General features: G+C 28.7%; 1 protein-coding gene across 10 annotated transcripts in view; it reads left to right on the top strand.

The window, feature by feature from the left end:
* Window positions 1-16,572, top strand: part of LOC126737758 (troponin I) — a 66,677-nt gene that overhangs the window by 25,828 nt on the left and 24,277 nt on the right. For 9 of the 10 annotated variants that reach the window (XM_050442795.1, XM_050442796.1, XM_050442790.1 and 6 more), the window contains 3 exons: window positions 3,541-3,584; window positions 9,275-9,416; window positions 10,762-10,794. In XM_050442795.1, the coding sequence (XP_050298752.1) occupies window positions 3,541-3,584; window positions 9,275-9,416; window positions 10,762-10,794 (219 nt within the window). Of the gene's footprint in view, window positions 1-3,540; window positions 3,585-9,274; window positions 9,417-9,568; window positions 9,728-10,761; window positions 10,795-16,572 lie in introns of those variants that run through there. The other variant, XM_050442798.1, reaches the window with a different exon arrangement.

Consider the following 16,572-nt stretch of genomic DNA (forward strand, 5'->3'; position numbering starts at 1 on the left):
CTCAGAGAGATCTTTCTTATTTATTAGAATAAATCATCTTCTAAATGGTTTTGTACTTATTCTATCAATTTTTATTTTTGTTTTTTGCTACCTTAAGCATCACATTAAAAATGGTTCAGATATGATGGTTATATATGATATAAGGGTGTATATAATATATAACGAATTGAATAACCAAAAGGAAAATAATAGCTAGTTTAACACCCTTATTTTCTCAAACTGATAGTTTATATCTTCTGTTTCTGGAAGATGCTCAAATGTTTTAGCAAGACAAGATCTTCAATGAGGGAAATAACATAGTGCAACGTAAGGGCTTTAGAAATTCATTTAGAAATGATGGATCACAATAGTTAAATGTTATGTTCTCTATCTATCGTGGTTAAGTTTGGTTATACTAAGGTTATTTTGGACGCATTGTATAGTAAGACCTGAAACATCATATATATTTGATAAATGTCTAATTTGTATGTTAAAGTTTTTAAATAAATACAGGTCTTTCATACGGCATGGCCCTTCATGGCTAAGTATTTATTTTTATGATTTTAAATAAATATTTGTTTAATAAAAATACTAGTATGGTAGTTTGTGAACCCCAAGATCATGTAGCAACGTTCCAAATCTCCATGAATGACGATTTTGGTGACACAAATGGACATAAAATATCAAAAAAAATAACGGAACCTATAGTGCTAGAAGTGCCATGCTTTATCCCTTTTTTCAGATATTATAATCCCGATTTAATGTTGTTTTGATGTAAAAGTTGGTTTGACTGTAAATTTAATTGATATTATTTTTGACAGTTTATATTTTTTGTAGCAATGATATAAACCTCACTTAAATTATAATATAAACTAAAGATATTTTATATTTACTTGGATATTTACATATTTTTCCTTAATTAATATTACGAGAAATCGTTCATTGTTTTACTAATAATAGTAATTAGAACAGTATCTTTCTTTCGGTTCAAGCAGATTATATCAGCCTTTTTCTTTCAAACCTAAGATAAATCCCTAGATTTATATGAATAAACCCATAATAGTATGTACTTTAGGATGAAGAAGACATGGAATTATATCATTCTCAGAACTACTTCTATTTTTAATATTTAAAATAAGAAATAAGCAAAGAACCATACAAATGCAGTTCATGCCAGCTTTTAAGAAAACCAAACGTACTTAAAAAGGATATAAAATCAATTCTACGATAACTTTAATAGCTAATTTTTTAACCATAATTTGGATTTTTTCCTATGGCAATATCAATCATTTTAACTTTTAATAAATACTGGTTCTAAAAAATGTTAAACTCGAAATCAGTAATATCAAACCAAATGTCTGGTTAAAACATTGTTCAGGAAAATATAAGATCACATAGAAGTATAGTTTACATTAAAACATATAGCTTATCTAATATAGCCTAAAAAGCAAATAAAGTGAAATAACGCCATTTAAGTCCAAAAAAGAAATCGAAACTTATTTTATAGTTTTCATCAAAGTGCAATATTACAGTGCAAAAATATTTTTATTTGTCGTAATCAACATTGCCATATATATGAACTCACTAAGTTGGACAAAATTTCTCGCATTTGCATCCTCTCGACATTATACAAATACGTAGTTTCTATATTCTTTTTAGAACTTTGTAATATATACTTAATTAAACCTTTTAAGTTCCTATTTAATAAAAATAACAATTATATCGACTACTTCTGAATCAAATACCTAAGTGCAGAGGATATGATATACGGGCTTTGAATTGAATATTTTTGAAAAAGAAAACGTTACGCTACTAGTTTTTCTTGTAAGATTATAGCTTATATGATTTCTGTATATTTTTGTGCTTAATATTTTTGCACAAACAAATAAAATAACTTTTCTGCATTATTCTAAATTATACTGCTAATTTTGTTTTTTTTTATGTTAATAGTACTATATTTATTTAGGGACAAATAATGCTCTGTTGTTTAAGATCTTTGAGGAAGAGAAGCTTATAAAATCTCAACTTAAATATTATAATACGTTTTTGTTTACAGCATTCATAGTGAAATTAGTTTTTGCTGCCTTAGAAAATCGGATACGTGCTTTACAACCTTATCATTCTGTAGTTTAAAATTTAGGACCTATGGCCCTAAAAACTTGTTTGCTTGATTTAATTCAAGGAACGCGTTTCTGAATTTTGTCAGAATAAACAAAAATACATTGTATAAATTGCATTCTAAGGTTTGGACAGTTTTCAATTACCAATAGAAACTTTAGGAATGCAAAATTTATTAAGAGATATTAATACAGATTTATGAGAATATTATATTTAAAATATCTATTTAATATTTTTTATAAAAGAAGAAGTTGCCTTAAGAAACATTTTGATACATGCTTTACAGTGGACCACTCCTTTATTCTTCTTAAAGAAAAACCTTCCATGACATTTACAGTAGGCGATGATAATAGATGAGATAAAATATTGATCAAGTTAAAAAAAATTATAGAACATAAAATATTTATTAGTTTAAATATTAATAGAAGTACTGTCTTGATTTTAGTATTAAATATTTGGATAGAAACTAAACGTTATCTGATAAATAATATCTTTTTAACACTTTAACATATACATCAATCAAACCAACTTCTTAATAGCAAAACTAACCAAACTCTGTCAACAGGGAACCCACGCCGAGCTCAGCAACGTTAAAGTATATTTTAATATAATAGTCTAACAACCAAGCAGTAGTATTTTTAGTAGATTTAAAAAATTGTGTATTTGGTAAAAGTCTGTGATTTATGTAGAGTTGATTTTAATTTTATAATTTTTTGTATAAAAACCATTATACGAGATGGTATTTACCCATTTTTTCACTGGTGCGTTTTTCTCAGTGATTATTTTGTGCCCTGTTATAAGACAACCATTCCTCCCTTGTAATTTATTATCGTCTGTGTTTTTTATGCCAGTATTGTTCTGGCTTAAGATTGTTCCCTGTTTTTTTTCCTATTTTTCCTTATTTTCTCTACTAACCCAATCACTTGCTATTTGCTTCTATTTGTGTGTATCTCAAGCTGTATTTAACTTTGCTTTATGTATTACAATCATTAGTAATATGTACTTTAATTTCGGCTTAGAGGTTAAGAATAATTTCATTAAAAAAATCTTATTATTTAAAATATTTTTCCGAAAAAACTAAACAATTAATTGAAATTTGACTCTTAACCACTAACCAATTTAGAGAGGTAGAGCCTTAATTTAACTTAAAATTGATGATTGAATTTTTATCCAAAAATTAAAATTAATTAATGCTCTACCACATTCAAAAATATTTGTTTAAATGCTTTATTTATAATAATAAAGCCTTTATTACATTTAAAAAAATATCTTTTAATCCAAATAAAGCATTTCAGCAAATTATTTGCTTAAAGGTTAACCTCTGTATGTGAAAGAATATGATTATATGTTTAAAGTATGGCTTAAAATATTATTTTTTGAAATACAGAGGTTATCCTGCATATCTTTAAATATATAGAAAATAAAATGTAAATTTATATTTAGATCGCCGATCTGAACAGCCAAGTCAACGATCTGAGGGGCAAATTGTAAGTATTTTGCTATACCAAATTTGTAAAATTTATATTTTTTTAAATAACAAAGTTGATGTATATTATAAAGTACTTTGCAGTATTTCAAGAGTTCCTTCGTTTAAAAATGATTAAAAGAAATTTGAGAAACGTACTATTCTTATATCAGTGTTATTTTTTATCGAGATATAATACAAGGGATGTGGTATTTGTCATTTACTTTTTCAACAATACAGTTCTTAACGACACCGGCGGGCGGGGCTTAGTCTGGTGCCAATATGGATTTTTCTTCAGAGCAGGATGCTATGTTATCTTTAAGTTTTATTATAAGACCTTATTAATATACCCGTTACAAGTCTAGCAAGATAATATTTTTGTTTTTAAAAGGAATGAGCCAATTAAAAAGTAAATATGTAAGGTATAAAAATATTTAATTTTCATATAATAATTTCAAGGTTTATAAGTTAGTTATAAAGATTAAAGCTAGTTAAATATAAAAAACATATACCTAATTTATACACTTTGATGGCTATAAAATTTAAACAAATTATTATATTTTCAAAATATTGGTAAAAAGCCACAAAATAGTTTATTTTTCTTTATTTTCTTTCTTTTATTTTAATACATTACGGCAAAACTTTAAATCGAACGCCACAATTTCATTATACAGTGCTTTCATTTCAAAACAATCCACCCTTAATAACTTTCTTAAGAAAAAAAAATGTCAAATTAGATATACAGGGGGACGTTTAATTATGCATTTACTGAAGTTCTGTCAATCACCTCCTCACCTCCAGCTAACCTCACTTTAATATGACAAATGGGAACCCCCATCGTGTGATACATCATAGTAAGGAGCGTAAAATTCTCTATTTAACGGTACCAAAAAAATGAAATCGGTAAATGTGTAAGCAAATAGTTAGCGAAAATGTCTAGAAATAATGAATATTTTATTTACGCCAAACTTTGGTATTTTTAAATGAATACTTTTAGTGTGGTACCTACATCATTTTAAAATTCTTACATTTTTTATAATAGATCATCAAACAAAAATATACAAGCAATTTAGAAGTTAAAATGTGTGGTAACAAATAGTACATTTAGTTCAAGCAAATTATTTATTTTTTTTTGAAATAAAGAATGTGTACCGTTATTTGCGAGAAAAAAGAGTGTCTTCAAATTTTTTGCAAAAATCTTTGCAGTCTTATAACTTTTTATGTGTATTTATTTCACTTATATTTTTTTGCGAAACCTACCTAATTGGTACAAAAAAAACACTGCAATACCTTACATTTTTAAGGCGTTTAAAAAGCAGGCAATTTATTATTGTTAAAACTGTCAGTTTGACGCGTCATATTTTTAAATTTTAGTTAAAACAGTGAGTTAATAAAATGGTGTATACGCTAGCCGAAAGAATAGAAGTAATTTTCCTTTATGGAGCTCAAGATCGGTGTGCTCACAAAACCGCGAGAGCATTTAATGAAAGGTATCAAGATAAAAACGTGAGCCATAAATACGTATTAGAATTGATACGAAAATTTGAAGAGACGGGATCGATTTACAATAAGAAAAAATATGAAAATAGAGTTGTCGATGAAGCATGCCAAGTTGAAGTACTAGGACAATTTGCTATGGATCCAACTTTGTCTATACCAAAGGCCGCAAAACTAACAAATATTTCCACTAATTCCGTACATAGAGTTTTAAAAAAAATAAGTTCTTTCCTTATAAAATTCATATTCTTCATGAACTCGGAGAAGATGATTTTGATAGGAGAATTCAATTTTGTGAAGTGATGTGCCAGCAACTTGACGACGATCCCTATTTATTGAAGAACATTTGCTTCAGTGACGAATCGACCTTTTTTTAAATGGCCTGGTGAACAGACATAACTGTAGATACTGGGATAACGAAAATCCGCATGTTTTTCGTGAAGGCCATACCCAATATCCCCAAAAAATTAATGTTTGGGCAGGAATTTATGGGAATGAAATAATCGGGCCATTTTTTGGAAGAAAATTTGACTGGCGAAATTTATTTAAACCTTTTAGAAAATGCAATATACTCTTCCATCATCCAATCTATGGAAAATCAAGTAGATCAACATGGTGCTATATTATTGAATGAAAATAATATACATTTTCAGCAGGATGGAGCTCCCGTGCACTACACTTGGGTAGTTCGAGAGTGGCTTGATGAACATTTTCGAGAAAAGTGGATTGGCAGACGTGGTGCAATCGAATGGCCTGCGCGGTCTCCGGACCTAACTCCACTAGACTTTTTTCTTTGGGGCTACTTAAAAAGCAAAGTTTATAAAACTCCACCTGAGAGTATTGAGAATTTAAAAAATAGAATATTTCAAGAATGCAGAGAAATTAGCGGGCAGACCCTTGCCAATGTTCGTAAGGAGTTTGAAAATAGGTTTTTTTATTGTCTTGCTAATAACGGCGCGCATTTTGAACATTTAATAAAATAAATTTGTTAAACTAATTAAATTTGTTTTTCTACCCTACCGATTTACACTTTAATTGCTTCTTGGTCAATCAATTTTATTTTTTTTACAACCATCGATAGCATAATGAATGCCCTTTAGAATAATGTATCACACCATGGGGTAGCCATTTGACATACCAAAGTTTGGCGTAAATAAAATAATCATTGTTTCTAGACATTTTCGCTAACTATTTGCGTACACATTTACCGATTTCATTTTTTTTGCTACCGTTGAATAGAGAATTTTACGCTTCTTACTATGATGTATCACACGATGGGGGTTCCCATTTGACATATTAAAGTGAGGTTAGCTGGAAGTGAGGAGGTGAGTGTGAGTGGAGAGGTTCAGTATCTAATCTAAACTTTTGGACATTCATAAAAGCGAAATTTTAAAAATTTCAATTTTAATTTAATTCTTAGACCTTATTCTTTTTTCTTGATATTTATTTTTTACTTTATATCATTATAAAGCTTAATAGCAAAATTAGATGTATTTAAACGAAAACAATATTTTTTATGTAAGACTATTCTTGCTTTTGTTAGTATAAAAGATAACAACTGTTTTAAAAAAATTCCATTTAACATATGTTCCACAATAAAGTTGCTCTAGTTATTATATACGAATTTCACCTAGATAATTTAATTAATTTCAGTTACATGTTTAACTTCTGGTATGTTCAATTATCACCAATTACAATAAATAGAGGTAAAAAAAGTTAAACAAAGATACTTCGACATTATCAATCAGCTCATTTTCGTCTACTGCTGGACATAGGCTTCCCTTCATTGCTTTCAAATTCTCCTATTTTGTGCCACCTATATTCAACTTGTGTGGATCCGTTTAATGTTATCGGACAATACATATACCGGTGATCATTCCCTGCTTTTGTATTATCTAGGCCTTTACTCTATGATTCTCTTGCTCCATCGTCATTCTTGCAATGTGTCGCGCCCAATTCCACTTTAGGATTGCTATTCTTTCTACTGCGTTAATCACTTTTTCACCGTTGCTCAGCATTTGTGATGTGATCTCTGAGGGTCAGTTCCAGCATTGACCTTTCCATTGCACTTTTTTTTAATAATGTTAAAGTCTCAGCACCATAAGCTATGATAGGCAGAACACACGGATTAAACACTTTTGACTTCAGAAAAATTGGTAAATCTGACTTGCTGCCTAAGTTATTCCTATTCGCCTAACCAATTTGCAAGTTTGATTATTTCTGTTTATACGGATTTTGTGGCCAAGATACTTGTATAAGTTGATTTTTTCTACTTGGATGCCATTTATGTATACTCTTTCACCAGTTGTAGGGTTTTTCTCACAATAATTTTTAGTCCGACCTTATTATATTAATAGACTAGACTACTTACGCAGTTTCATAGCATGGCCAAGGAGATCTGATATTAGGACTATGTCATCGCCATATCTTAAATGTGCTAGGCTTCAGGCAACAGGTTCATCACCAAACAATTTCGGCGAAAAAGTATCCCCTTGCCAAACTCATCCATTTATTTTAAATTTATTTGGTGCCTCCTGCAGTCTTACATTAGCTGTATCATTATTAAACAGGATATCTCTAAAAGATTTATATAAAATCCTAGGACATATTCCTAAGGTCAAAATAAAGCCGATTTAAAGCAACAACTAGTCCAAAGTTGCTTCGCTTCTTAGATAGGGTGTTAAATTTAAAAAATAAAAATCCATTTTATTTAATTTTTTTTGAACATTTTGCGATATTACCATTTTTGAAAATTGGTACCTGGGGGTTTTTTGGGATGAGAAACTCGAAAATTGGCATCTTTTTACTGTGGGCGATAGAAGGCGCTCTATACTGCACTGTTGATGGTGTAAAATGGCCATAAGTTTTTTGCAAGTATGGTTTTTATTTTTTTTATAAAGGAAACAATTTCCCTAATGCTTTTGAGTAAAAAAGGTACTCTTGTTAGAATTAATCAATATTCGTGTTTTATTCTTTGATACCGCACTAGAATAATCAAAAATTGGAATTAAACTTTTTTTTGTTGTTACTTTTAACGTAGTTTGTAGGAAGATTTTTTTAACTTAATAAGAAACAATAATGTATGTAAACTAGTTGTAATTATTATAAACCTTTAAGAATTGTTAAAAATGACGTCCGTCAATATGAATGCCCAAAACACGGCGTAAAAAGTGAAAAAGTACTCTTTGGATCAACTCCTCATCGTTCTTCAGTATGTTGGCTGCATTTTGAATTCTTTGCCCGTATCTTTTCTTCTGTATTAATTGCTCTAGAGTACTCCATCGTTTTTAGAAACCCTCACAAAAATAATCTAATGGAGTCAGGTCCGGTGAGCGTGGTGGCCAGCTTACAGGAGCGTCATTTCCTCTTTCAATCCATCTATTTGAATATTGTTGATGCAAGTCATTCCGAACATTTAAAGTGAAATGTGGTGGAGCATTATCACGCGTTTACCACACGTCTGACCGTGATTGTAATGGCAATTCTTCTAATAAATCTGGCAGCGTATTTCATAAATGTTCTAAATAACTCACACCAGTTAGCTTTGGTGGTAAAATTACAGGACCGATTATAAAATTGCCAATGATTCCCGCACAGACATTGATCCTAAACTCATGTTGAAAATGAGTTACTTTACTGGCATTGGGATTCTCATCAGCGTAAATATGTTCATTATGAAAATTAGTTACACCACTTCTCGTAAAGTATGCTTCATCTGTAAACAAAATTTACTTAGAAAAATTTTAAACCTTATTGTCTGTTTTCATTGGAAAATTGACAGAACGATGTTCAAAATCTGTAGAATAAAATTCTTGTACCTTTTAGATGGTGGTATGCATAAAGCTGCTGTTCTTTGAAGGTTCTTTAAACCATGTCCTTGGATCCTCCTACTTCTAAACTTAAGCATCTGGTGCTTAATGTAGGATCTTCATGGATTCTTTCCAAAATTGTGATAATGTTTATTATTTACTATGGAGTCGATTTTTTTTTATTTTAAAAATTTATAAGGCACCACAATTTCTTTCAGAAACCGCCACATACTATTACAGCCTAAAAGCACTTTCTTCGAGTTTTTATCACACTTTCAATCGTATCATTTATCCAAACTAACTGATTGCTTAATTTTTGGCGAGCTATATTTATAAATCAAAATAGACATTTAAGTTTTATCTCTAAAAATATATAAATATTGCTAAGCCTTTCTTTTTTTTGCAGCGTTAAACCTACCTTGAAAAAAGTATCCAAATACGAAAACAAATTTGCCAAATTGCAAAAGAAGGCGGCCGAATTCAACTTCCGTAATCAACTAAAAGTGGTCAAAAAGAAGGAGTTCACCCTTGAAGAAGAAGATAAAGAGGTAATAAAGTAACTTAACTAGATAAATATTTACAAACATGAAAAACTCCTCTAATCAAAATTGTCTCTTAAGCTATTGTGTATTTTAAGTAACCTCATCGTACACTCTATTATAAATATTATTTCTCTTGACTTAATTATTCGTTTTTGCAGAAACCGAAACAGGAAAAAGCTGAGTGGCAGAAGAAGTAAAAAACTTTCCAATATTAAAAAAGAATTACAAACGTATTTAATTAATCTTTTATGATACTGATACCTATAACCAGTTAAAAAATATTGTCCTACAATAAGCAATAAATAAATTTATAAAGATCAGTGGTTTATTTAGATTTATTTTGTTTTTGAAGGAATAATTTTGCAGCAATTTTTTTTGCAGAATATATCCAAATCCTTGACACAATTTTGACACATTTTTTGCATTTTGCGTCTTTTTTGTAACTTCCTTTTTTGCATTTTTTTCCTTTTCTCAGTTTTTAATATAGGTTCGAAGGTGAGCTAAAGCTAATTTTAAATATGTGTGCTCCCTGCTATTTCCAATTGCCTAATGCTAGATTTTTGTGAAACATGTTTTTAAACTTTAATATCTTATATTTTTTATATGAGTTAGAGTTATATAGGAGACCCTCCAGGAAATTCATTGAGAGATTTTTGGCAAACTCAAAATACAAAATAGTATATTTTAAACAATATAATTCATATAATTTAAGATATATTTTATTTGGTCTAACTATACGTGCTAATTTTCTTTTTTTTAAGTTTTAGACAAACAGCCTTTAAATAATATTATTTTTTGATTAACTAATGTTTTTGATTATATTTTAATTACCAATGACTTTCCAGAGAACTACTATTAATTATTATTAAACAGTTTATAAAACCAGTTTCACAAAATGTACTTTTTTAATGGTTTTACATAATCATATTTTTCTAATTTGTCTTTCTTTGAAGATATTTATATTTCTTCTTTAAAATATATAAATATGATTATATCAAAGCCTTCTTAAATTTGCATCCTGTAATCTAGTGTCCCTTGCTAAGAAAATCGTAGCAATATAAATAATCTTTAAAATTCACTGGCTCTGTTAAGCCAAGAAAAATCTATTTACAGCAACTTGGCATACTGTTTTACCTTTTAGCTTAATGCACTTTTACAATAAACGAGCACCACTTTTCTGTAAACAGCACACATTTTTATCTTTTGCACCTCTTGTTTTCTTCCTATCACACCAAGCTACTGTATCTTTTTACTGTAACAAACTACAAACTCATATTCATAAGTTTATTCATAATTTAAGAATGTTTTGATTCGTGTAATTCTAACCAGACTATTATCATTTCTTTTCCAGAAAAAACCTGACTGGTCCAAAAAGGGAGAAAAGGTACAAGAAGCCGAGGCTTAAGGTTTCCGTTGTCCAGTGTGCCCCTTAAATCCTTATTTGTACTTGCCTATGTTTTGGTTGGGTCTGTTGCACGACATCAAATCTGTCTTTTGTATGTTTTGTCGCTGCCCATGTACATTTTGTTTATTTCATCTGTATTATGTGTTTATAAGAAAATATTCTTATTATTAAAAAATTACAAAAAATAAACTATTATAGTCTTGTGTTTTATTTGTTGTTACTTTGTTGATTTATGAGTATGTATGATGTCACCGTTTTTTTTTTTATTTTGTATAAATTTGTGTATTAATTAAAATAAGTTAGCGCAAAAAGGAAAGCATAGACATAAATTAAGGAAATACAAAAAAATCAAAAGCAAAAAAAATTAAATTAATATATTCTTTTACACTTCTACAGTAGTTAATGAAATGCATTTGTAACCAATTTGTTTAAAACTTAAAAACCTTTTCACTTAAATAAAAAAGTCTAATTCACTTAAAGAAAATCACAACAATTTGGCGAATACCTTTCATTTAAAACTCCAGTCTTCTACATAAAGAAAATAAAACGTCTAATACTTCTATATCATTTACAATCATTTAAAAAAAAACTGCTCGAAAAGGAAATGCCAGTAATTTACCTAAAAATATAAATACAGGATAAGATTTTTACAGCAAGTGAAATCTGTAAAAGAATAATGAGCTGAGACACAAATGAAATTAAAAGCACTATTAAGATATAGATCTCAAAAGTTAGCAAGAGTTTTAAAAAACATACATTATTGTTGAAGGTTACTACAAATCAAAGTTATTATGAGAATACGTGTATAAATAGTCCTGGCTGCTTAAGAGAAATATTTCTTCTTCTAAGGCCATCTTAGGGAATTCTGATGTTGTTAAAATATAACATTTGATATTTATGCATATTGTCGCTACATCATTATAAGAAGATGCCAATTATGTCGATGTATATAGTCAACCTTCTATATTTGCATATAAGCACACAAAAAAATATATATGTGTATTGACCATTTATTGGTAAATTATATTTTGTTTTAGCTAAAGTGTTTTACAAATGACTTGTTGCCTTCAAGAATAATCTATTTTCTCAGACCTTCTGTAATAATATTTAAAAATAACGTATTAATTAAAAAATTTTGAAGTATAAACTTTAGAAAATTAGAAGTTTTTACATTAAATCAATAAATATAATAATCCACCTCTAAAAATGGACGTAGACTAATCTACAGGTGTTAACCTATGTAGGTCCGAATTTGAAATATTTATGTCGATTTTTAATGAATATTATGCTTATTTAAATTTGAACAATGATTGATAGAAATTATTCACCAATGATTAATGGTCCTGGTCTAAGCTCCTGATCTACGATTAAATAAATGAATCTAAGAATTTTCCTTGTTGGGATACCTAAAATACTTGGTGTATGCCAATCCAATTGATACTATAGAAATTATATCAGAAAGAATTTATTTTTAGTGCAAAAAACTAAGTACCAATATTCGATTGAGGAGGGTTTATTTAAAAAATTAGAGAATGCGTACATTTAGAAGTAGTTCATATAGAATCTACATAAAAAATATTATACATAAGGCAATTGTTTTTTCCGAAAACCGTTTATTTATCCATATTGATTGAAAGTATATATTTTTTTAGAGTAAGATGCGTTGTCTTAAAACGATATATTTTTTATTTTTATTATACAGGGTTAGCAAAAAACTACAATCTTAAATTTACAATCAATAAAATAAATTTGAATAATTTTGAAAAAAAAAAACATGAGTTATTTGTTAATTCTGATCTGTTACCTTTTTGGCAAAATTTCACTGGGAAAACATTAAACCATAAATGATTAAATGTATAACACTTTTATCATTATATGCAGCAAAAAGTAGTGAAGTTCAAATAAAATATATTTAAATCCTTACATATATCCTCAGAGTATATAATTAGAAGTAAGAGAACTTTTTCTTTATCTGCTATTTCTAGATTATAACATAGAACATCCCAAAATTCAAAAATTTTATCATACTCATGCTAAATATCTACTCTAAGTTTCTTTTCCCAGATATACATGTTGAACCACTGGATTTACTGAGAAATTGAGACTTAATATGAGACAATAGAATTATCTATTATAATAATATGCAATTATATTATTTAATATGCAATTATATTTAAATACCTATATTATATTAAACCAATTTCAAAATTACGTAAGCTAAAGGAAAGTGCATTTATAATGTTAAATGAAGATAAATGCTTAGCTACTTGTTCGGTTGATTTTCATAATACATGGATTCCTTTGCTAAAGAGAGAAGTAGATCAGGGTATTCTCAAAATTAATTAATGATTTAAAATATTTGATATTCATATATTTTCTATGATTAATTTACATTAAGATCACACCCCTTTAATTTTAAAAAAGTAACCTTTCAAATTTTTGTTATCTTTCAAAATAGTTATGTCAATGTCAAACTATTAATAAACCATCAAATCATATAAAAATTATATAAAGTATTTTCAAATTAGGAAGAAATTTTGATGAGACTACATTGCTGAAAATTTGAAAGATAAGTATATTTTATTTTTAATTTAATTTAATTTTACTTTAATTACCTTGATAACGGTAGTAAATATAACTACCGAAACGTTAGTTCAAATTAGGTATTTTTAAAAAAAGTAAAAAGTCCAACTTTTTTTTTCCATTTGAAATAAATTTTGATTGTTAGAGTCCACAGTTAAACCTTTTTCTATTGATTTTTTTAATTCAAGCCATTTCCTAACACTTTCAAAATGCCCCTTACTGGTTTCGTGTCTTTCTAAAGTCTGAGATAAATGTCGCCAGTCACTATAGCCATTCCCCTCATTAAAACTATTATCAGAAACTTTAAATAATTTACAAGGAAAACAGTACATTGAATCTTTAGATTTTGAGTAAATAAGCCAGGTTCTAGGAACTTTTTCATTGTTAGTTATTTTTTTTTCAAAGTAAGGAGCCCTAAAACATCTATTTAAATTATTAATGGGATAATTAATATTTTTAATTTGAACAGGTCCTATTCCTAAAATCAATAATCTAATATTATCCGTTAATATTTCGGGCCAATATGCTGGATCTTCAAATCGTTCTTCATTTTTGATCTCCATCATTTGGTTGTTCTACATCGGCATTGGCTTCAGTTGACGTCAAAGGTTGAACATCCGGCCTTTGGCTTGTTGAAGGTTGAGGTCGTGCCGGTTGTGGGTTCGTTGATGACGCAAAAAACTTTTTTAACGAACCTGCTAACCGCCTGTCATCTTTCTCCTTTTCTAGCTTCCTTTTTCGGTATTGGGAACCAGAAAGCCTCTTTCGACCATCAGCCATCTAAATCAACAAATATTTTTTTTAGAATTGGCACAAAAATCAGACATTACTTTTTTCAATGAAAAATTGCTTAAGGCATGAAGTTCTAAATATTTGGAAGATATTAATAAAATATTTTAAACTTACCGTTAACAACACAAACACAATTTTTATATAAAATGTATTAAAAATAAACACTAATCGACAAGTCACTTTAAAACTCGCAAATTAAAATAAATTAAAAACAAAAGGGTGGGAATTTCTAAACATTACACCCCCTCTTATTTCTGCAGCTCCAAAATACATATTATCACAGATTTAACTAGCTACGCTCTAGCTACGCTAGTTACGCTAATCTAGCTACGCTACGAGCGTAGCTAGTTAAATCTGTGATATTATTTATTACCCAAAAGTATTGAAATTCCGCAAGAAATAAATTTCGAGGAATTACTATTGGTGGTACTTTACGCTGTTCTTTTAATTACGCCGTCCTTATAACATCATCAGCACCGGCGCCGCCCTGGCTGAACCCACCATAGTTGCGGTGCTATTGTTTTTATTACCTGGTCCTGGTACCTATTTCTTTATCTATATAGATTATTATTATTATAGCAACGATTCGGGGAACAATGCTCGGTTTCAGAAAACATTGCATTCTGTTGGCGCCTTAATTATAAGTTTTAAATTTTATAAATTTTTGTTATTCATAATTTTTTTTTCATTACTTGGCGCTTTTTTATTTTATTTTTCGGATATTTTGCCTATATATGGTGCGACGCACCCCTTGCACCCCCGGCACGGCTCGGCCCTGGCTACCGATACAAGGAATCTTGACCAGAGACGCGTCGTCAAAAAATATTTACATGATAAATATTTATTAATAATAGATTATGTTTTAATATAAACAACATCATCAATGTGCGTTTTTTTAACGTGCTTCATTAGAGTAAAGCTACTTATCTGATAAAAATTATTTTTATGGAAAATAAATATTTTATAATTATAATAGAGTTCTTAATAGTTCATGTTTTAAAATTTTGTAACGATAATAACAAGAATTTGATAAGTAATGTGTGACATTTTAATATGCCATTTTTATGCTAAGAAACACAAAATCAGTCCTGCTAATAGAACCATGGACAAGACTCGAGTTTTTTTATTCTTTTTAGCCTAAGTTTTTTCAAAAAATGTTTGAATTTGTTTGTATTTCACCCACATTTCACATTAAAGTTCCTATTTAGGCTTATTTCTATAATCCCCTATTCTACGTTTTTAATGGGAGAACCGTTTCTTTGATATGAGGTTATAACAATATCGATATTTAATGGTGAGAAGCGGCTCAAGTTTTTACCATCTGATAGCTTACAAAAATACTGAAATAAGACCTTATTTCCTTTTTTAACCAAAAACTAAAGAAAAAACACAGAACTTCACAAATGCCAAGTGTAAACCCAAAACCGTTTAACAAGATGACATTTTACGCAACTCACAGCTATTGCTTGCGGTGTTCATTCTAGATTTTTAAATTTTTTTTAGAAGCACTATAAGAAATAAAATTTTTAATAATTTTTTCTTAGACCTTACAGATGTTTTTTTTTGTCTTAGAATAGTGTGGATTACACATGTTCCACTCTCTATTGAGCATTATCAGATCTTCCAAAAAATACATTGTTTTAAGGGTTGAGTTGTTTGATAACTTTTTTTGCAGTCTTTTGCGGATTTAATAGAAATTAAATATATTGAAACACAACTAATGATTTTTGATAGTCATCAAGTAGGGTCACGTGACTAGAATAACTTTTTTAGTAGATATTATTCCGATTTAGTACTTAGGGTTTATTTAAAGTAAAATAGTACAATTTTGTCTTCAGATGTTCCCACTTATTATATGTCTCTATATTCGGTATTAACTTATTCCTTAATCTATGATCTTGCTGTTAAATCGTGGGTATCTATTGGTACTTCTAATTCTTCACATCAACATATGGAATTAAGCTCACTAAAATAGCGACATAAAATGTTAAGACCATATGGCAATTTTGTCTATCCACTTTTAGTGCTTTTCCACATGCTCTGGTAAGTAGTCTTTTATTAGTGTAAAATTCATTATTAAATTTTGGTAGCATTGAAATGAATTTGTTTGTATCTACTAAGACATGTACGCTTAATAATATTGGTTTTCTGCATTTTCTCCTTCATTTGTTTTGTTATTACTTAGAAGTTAACATTTAAAGAGTGATATTCTTAATTTAATGCGTGAATAATGCTGAATTTGATTACCTATTTTGGTGATTACCTATATTTTCCTATAATGGCTGTTTTTTTTTTAAATTTGCCATTTAAAAATTATTAAGTTATAGGATTTTTTATGGTTTATTACAAGAACATCATTTGTCACAAAGAAAAATCGATAAA

The sequence above is a fragment of the Anthonomus grandis genome, chromosome 6 (assembly GCF_022605725.1).
Source record: "Anthonomus grandis grandis chromosome 6, icAntGran1.3, whole genome shotgun sequence".
NCBI classification, from domain to species: Eukaryota; Metazoa; Arthropoda; class Insecta; order Coleoptera; family Curculionidae; genus Anthonomus; species Anthonomus grandis.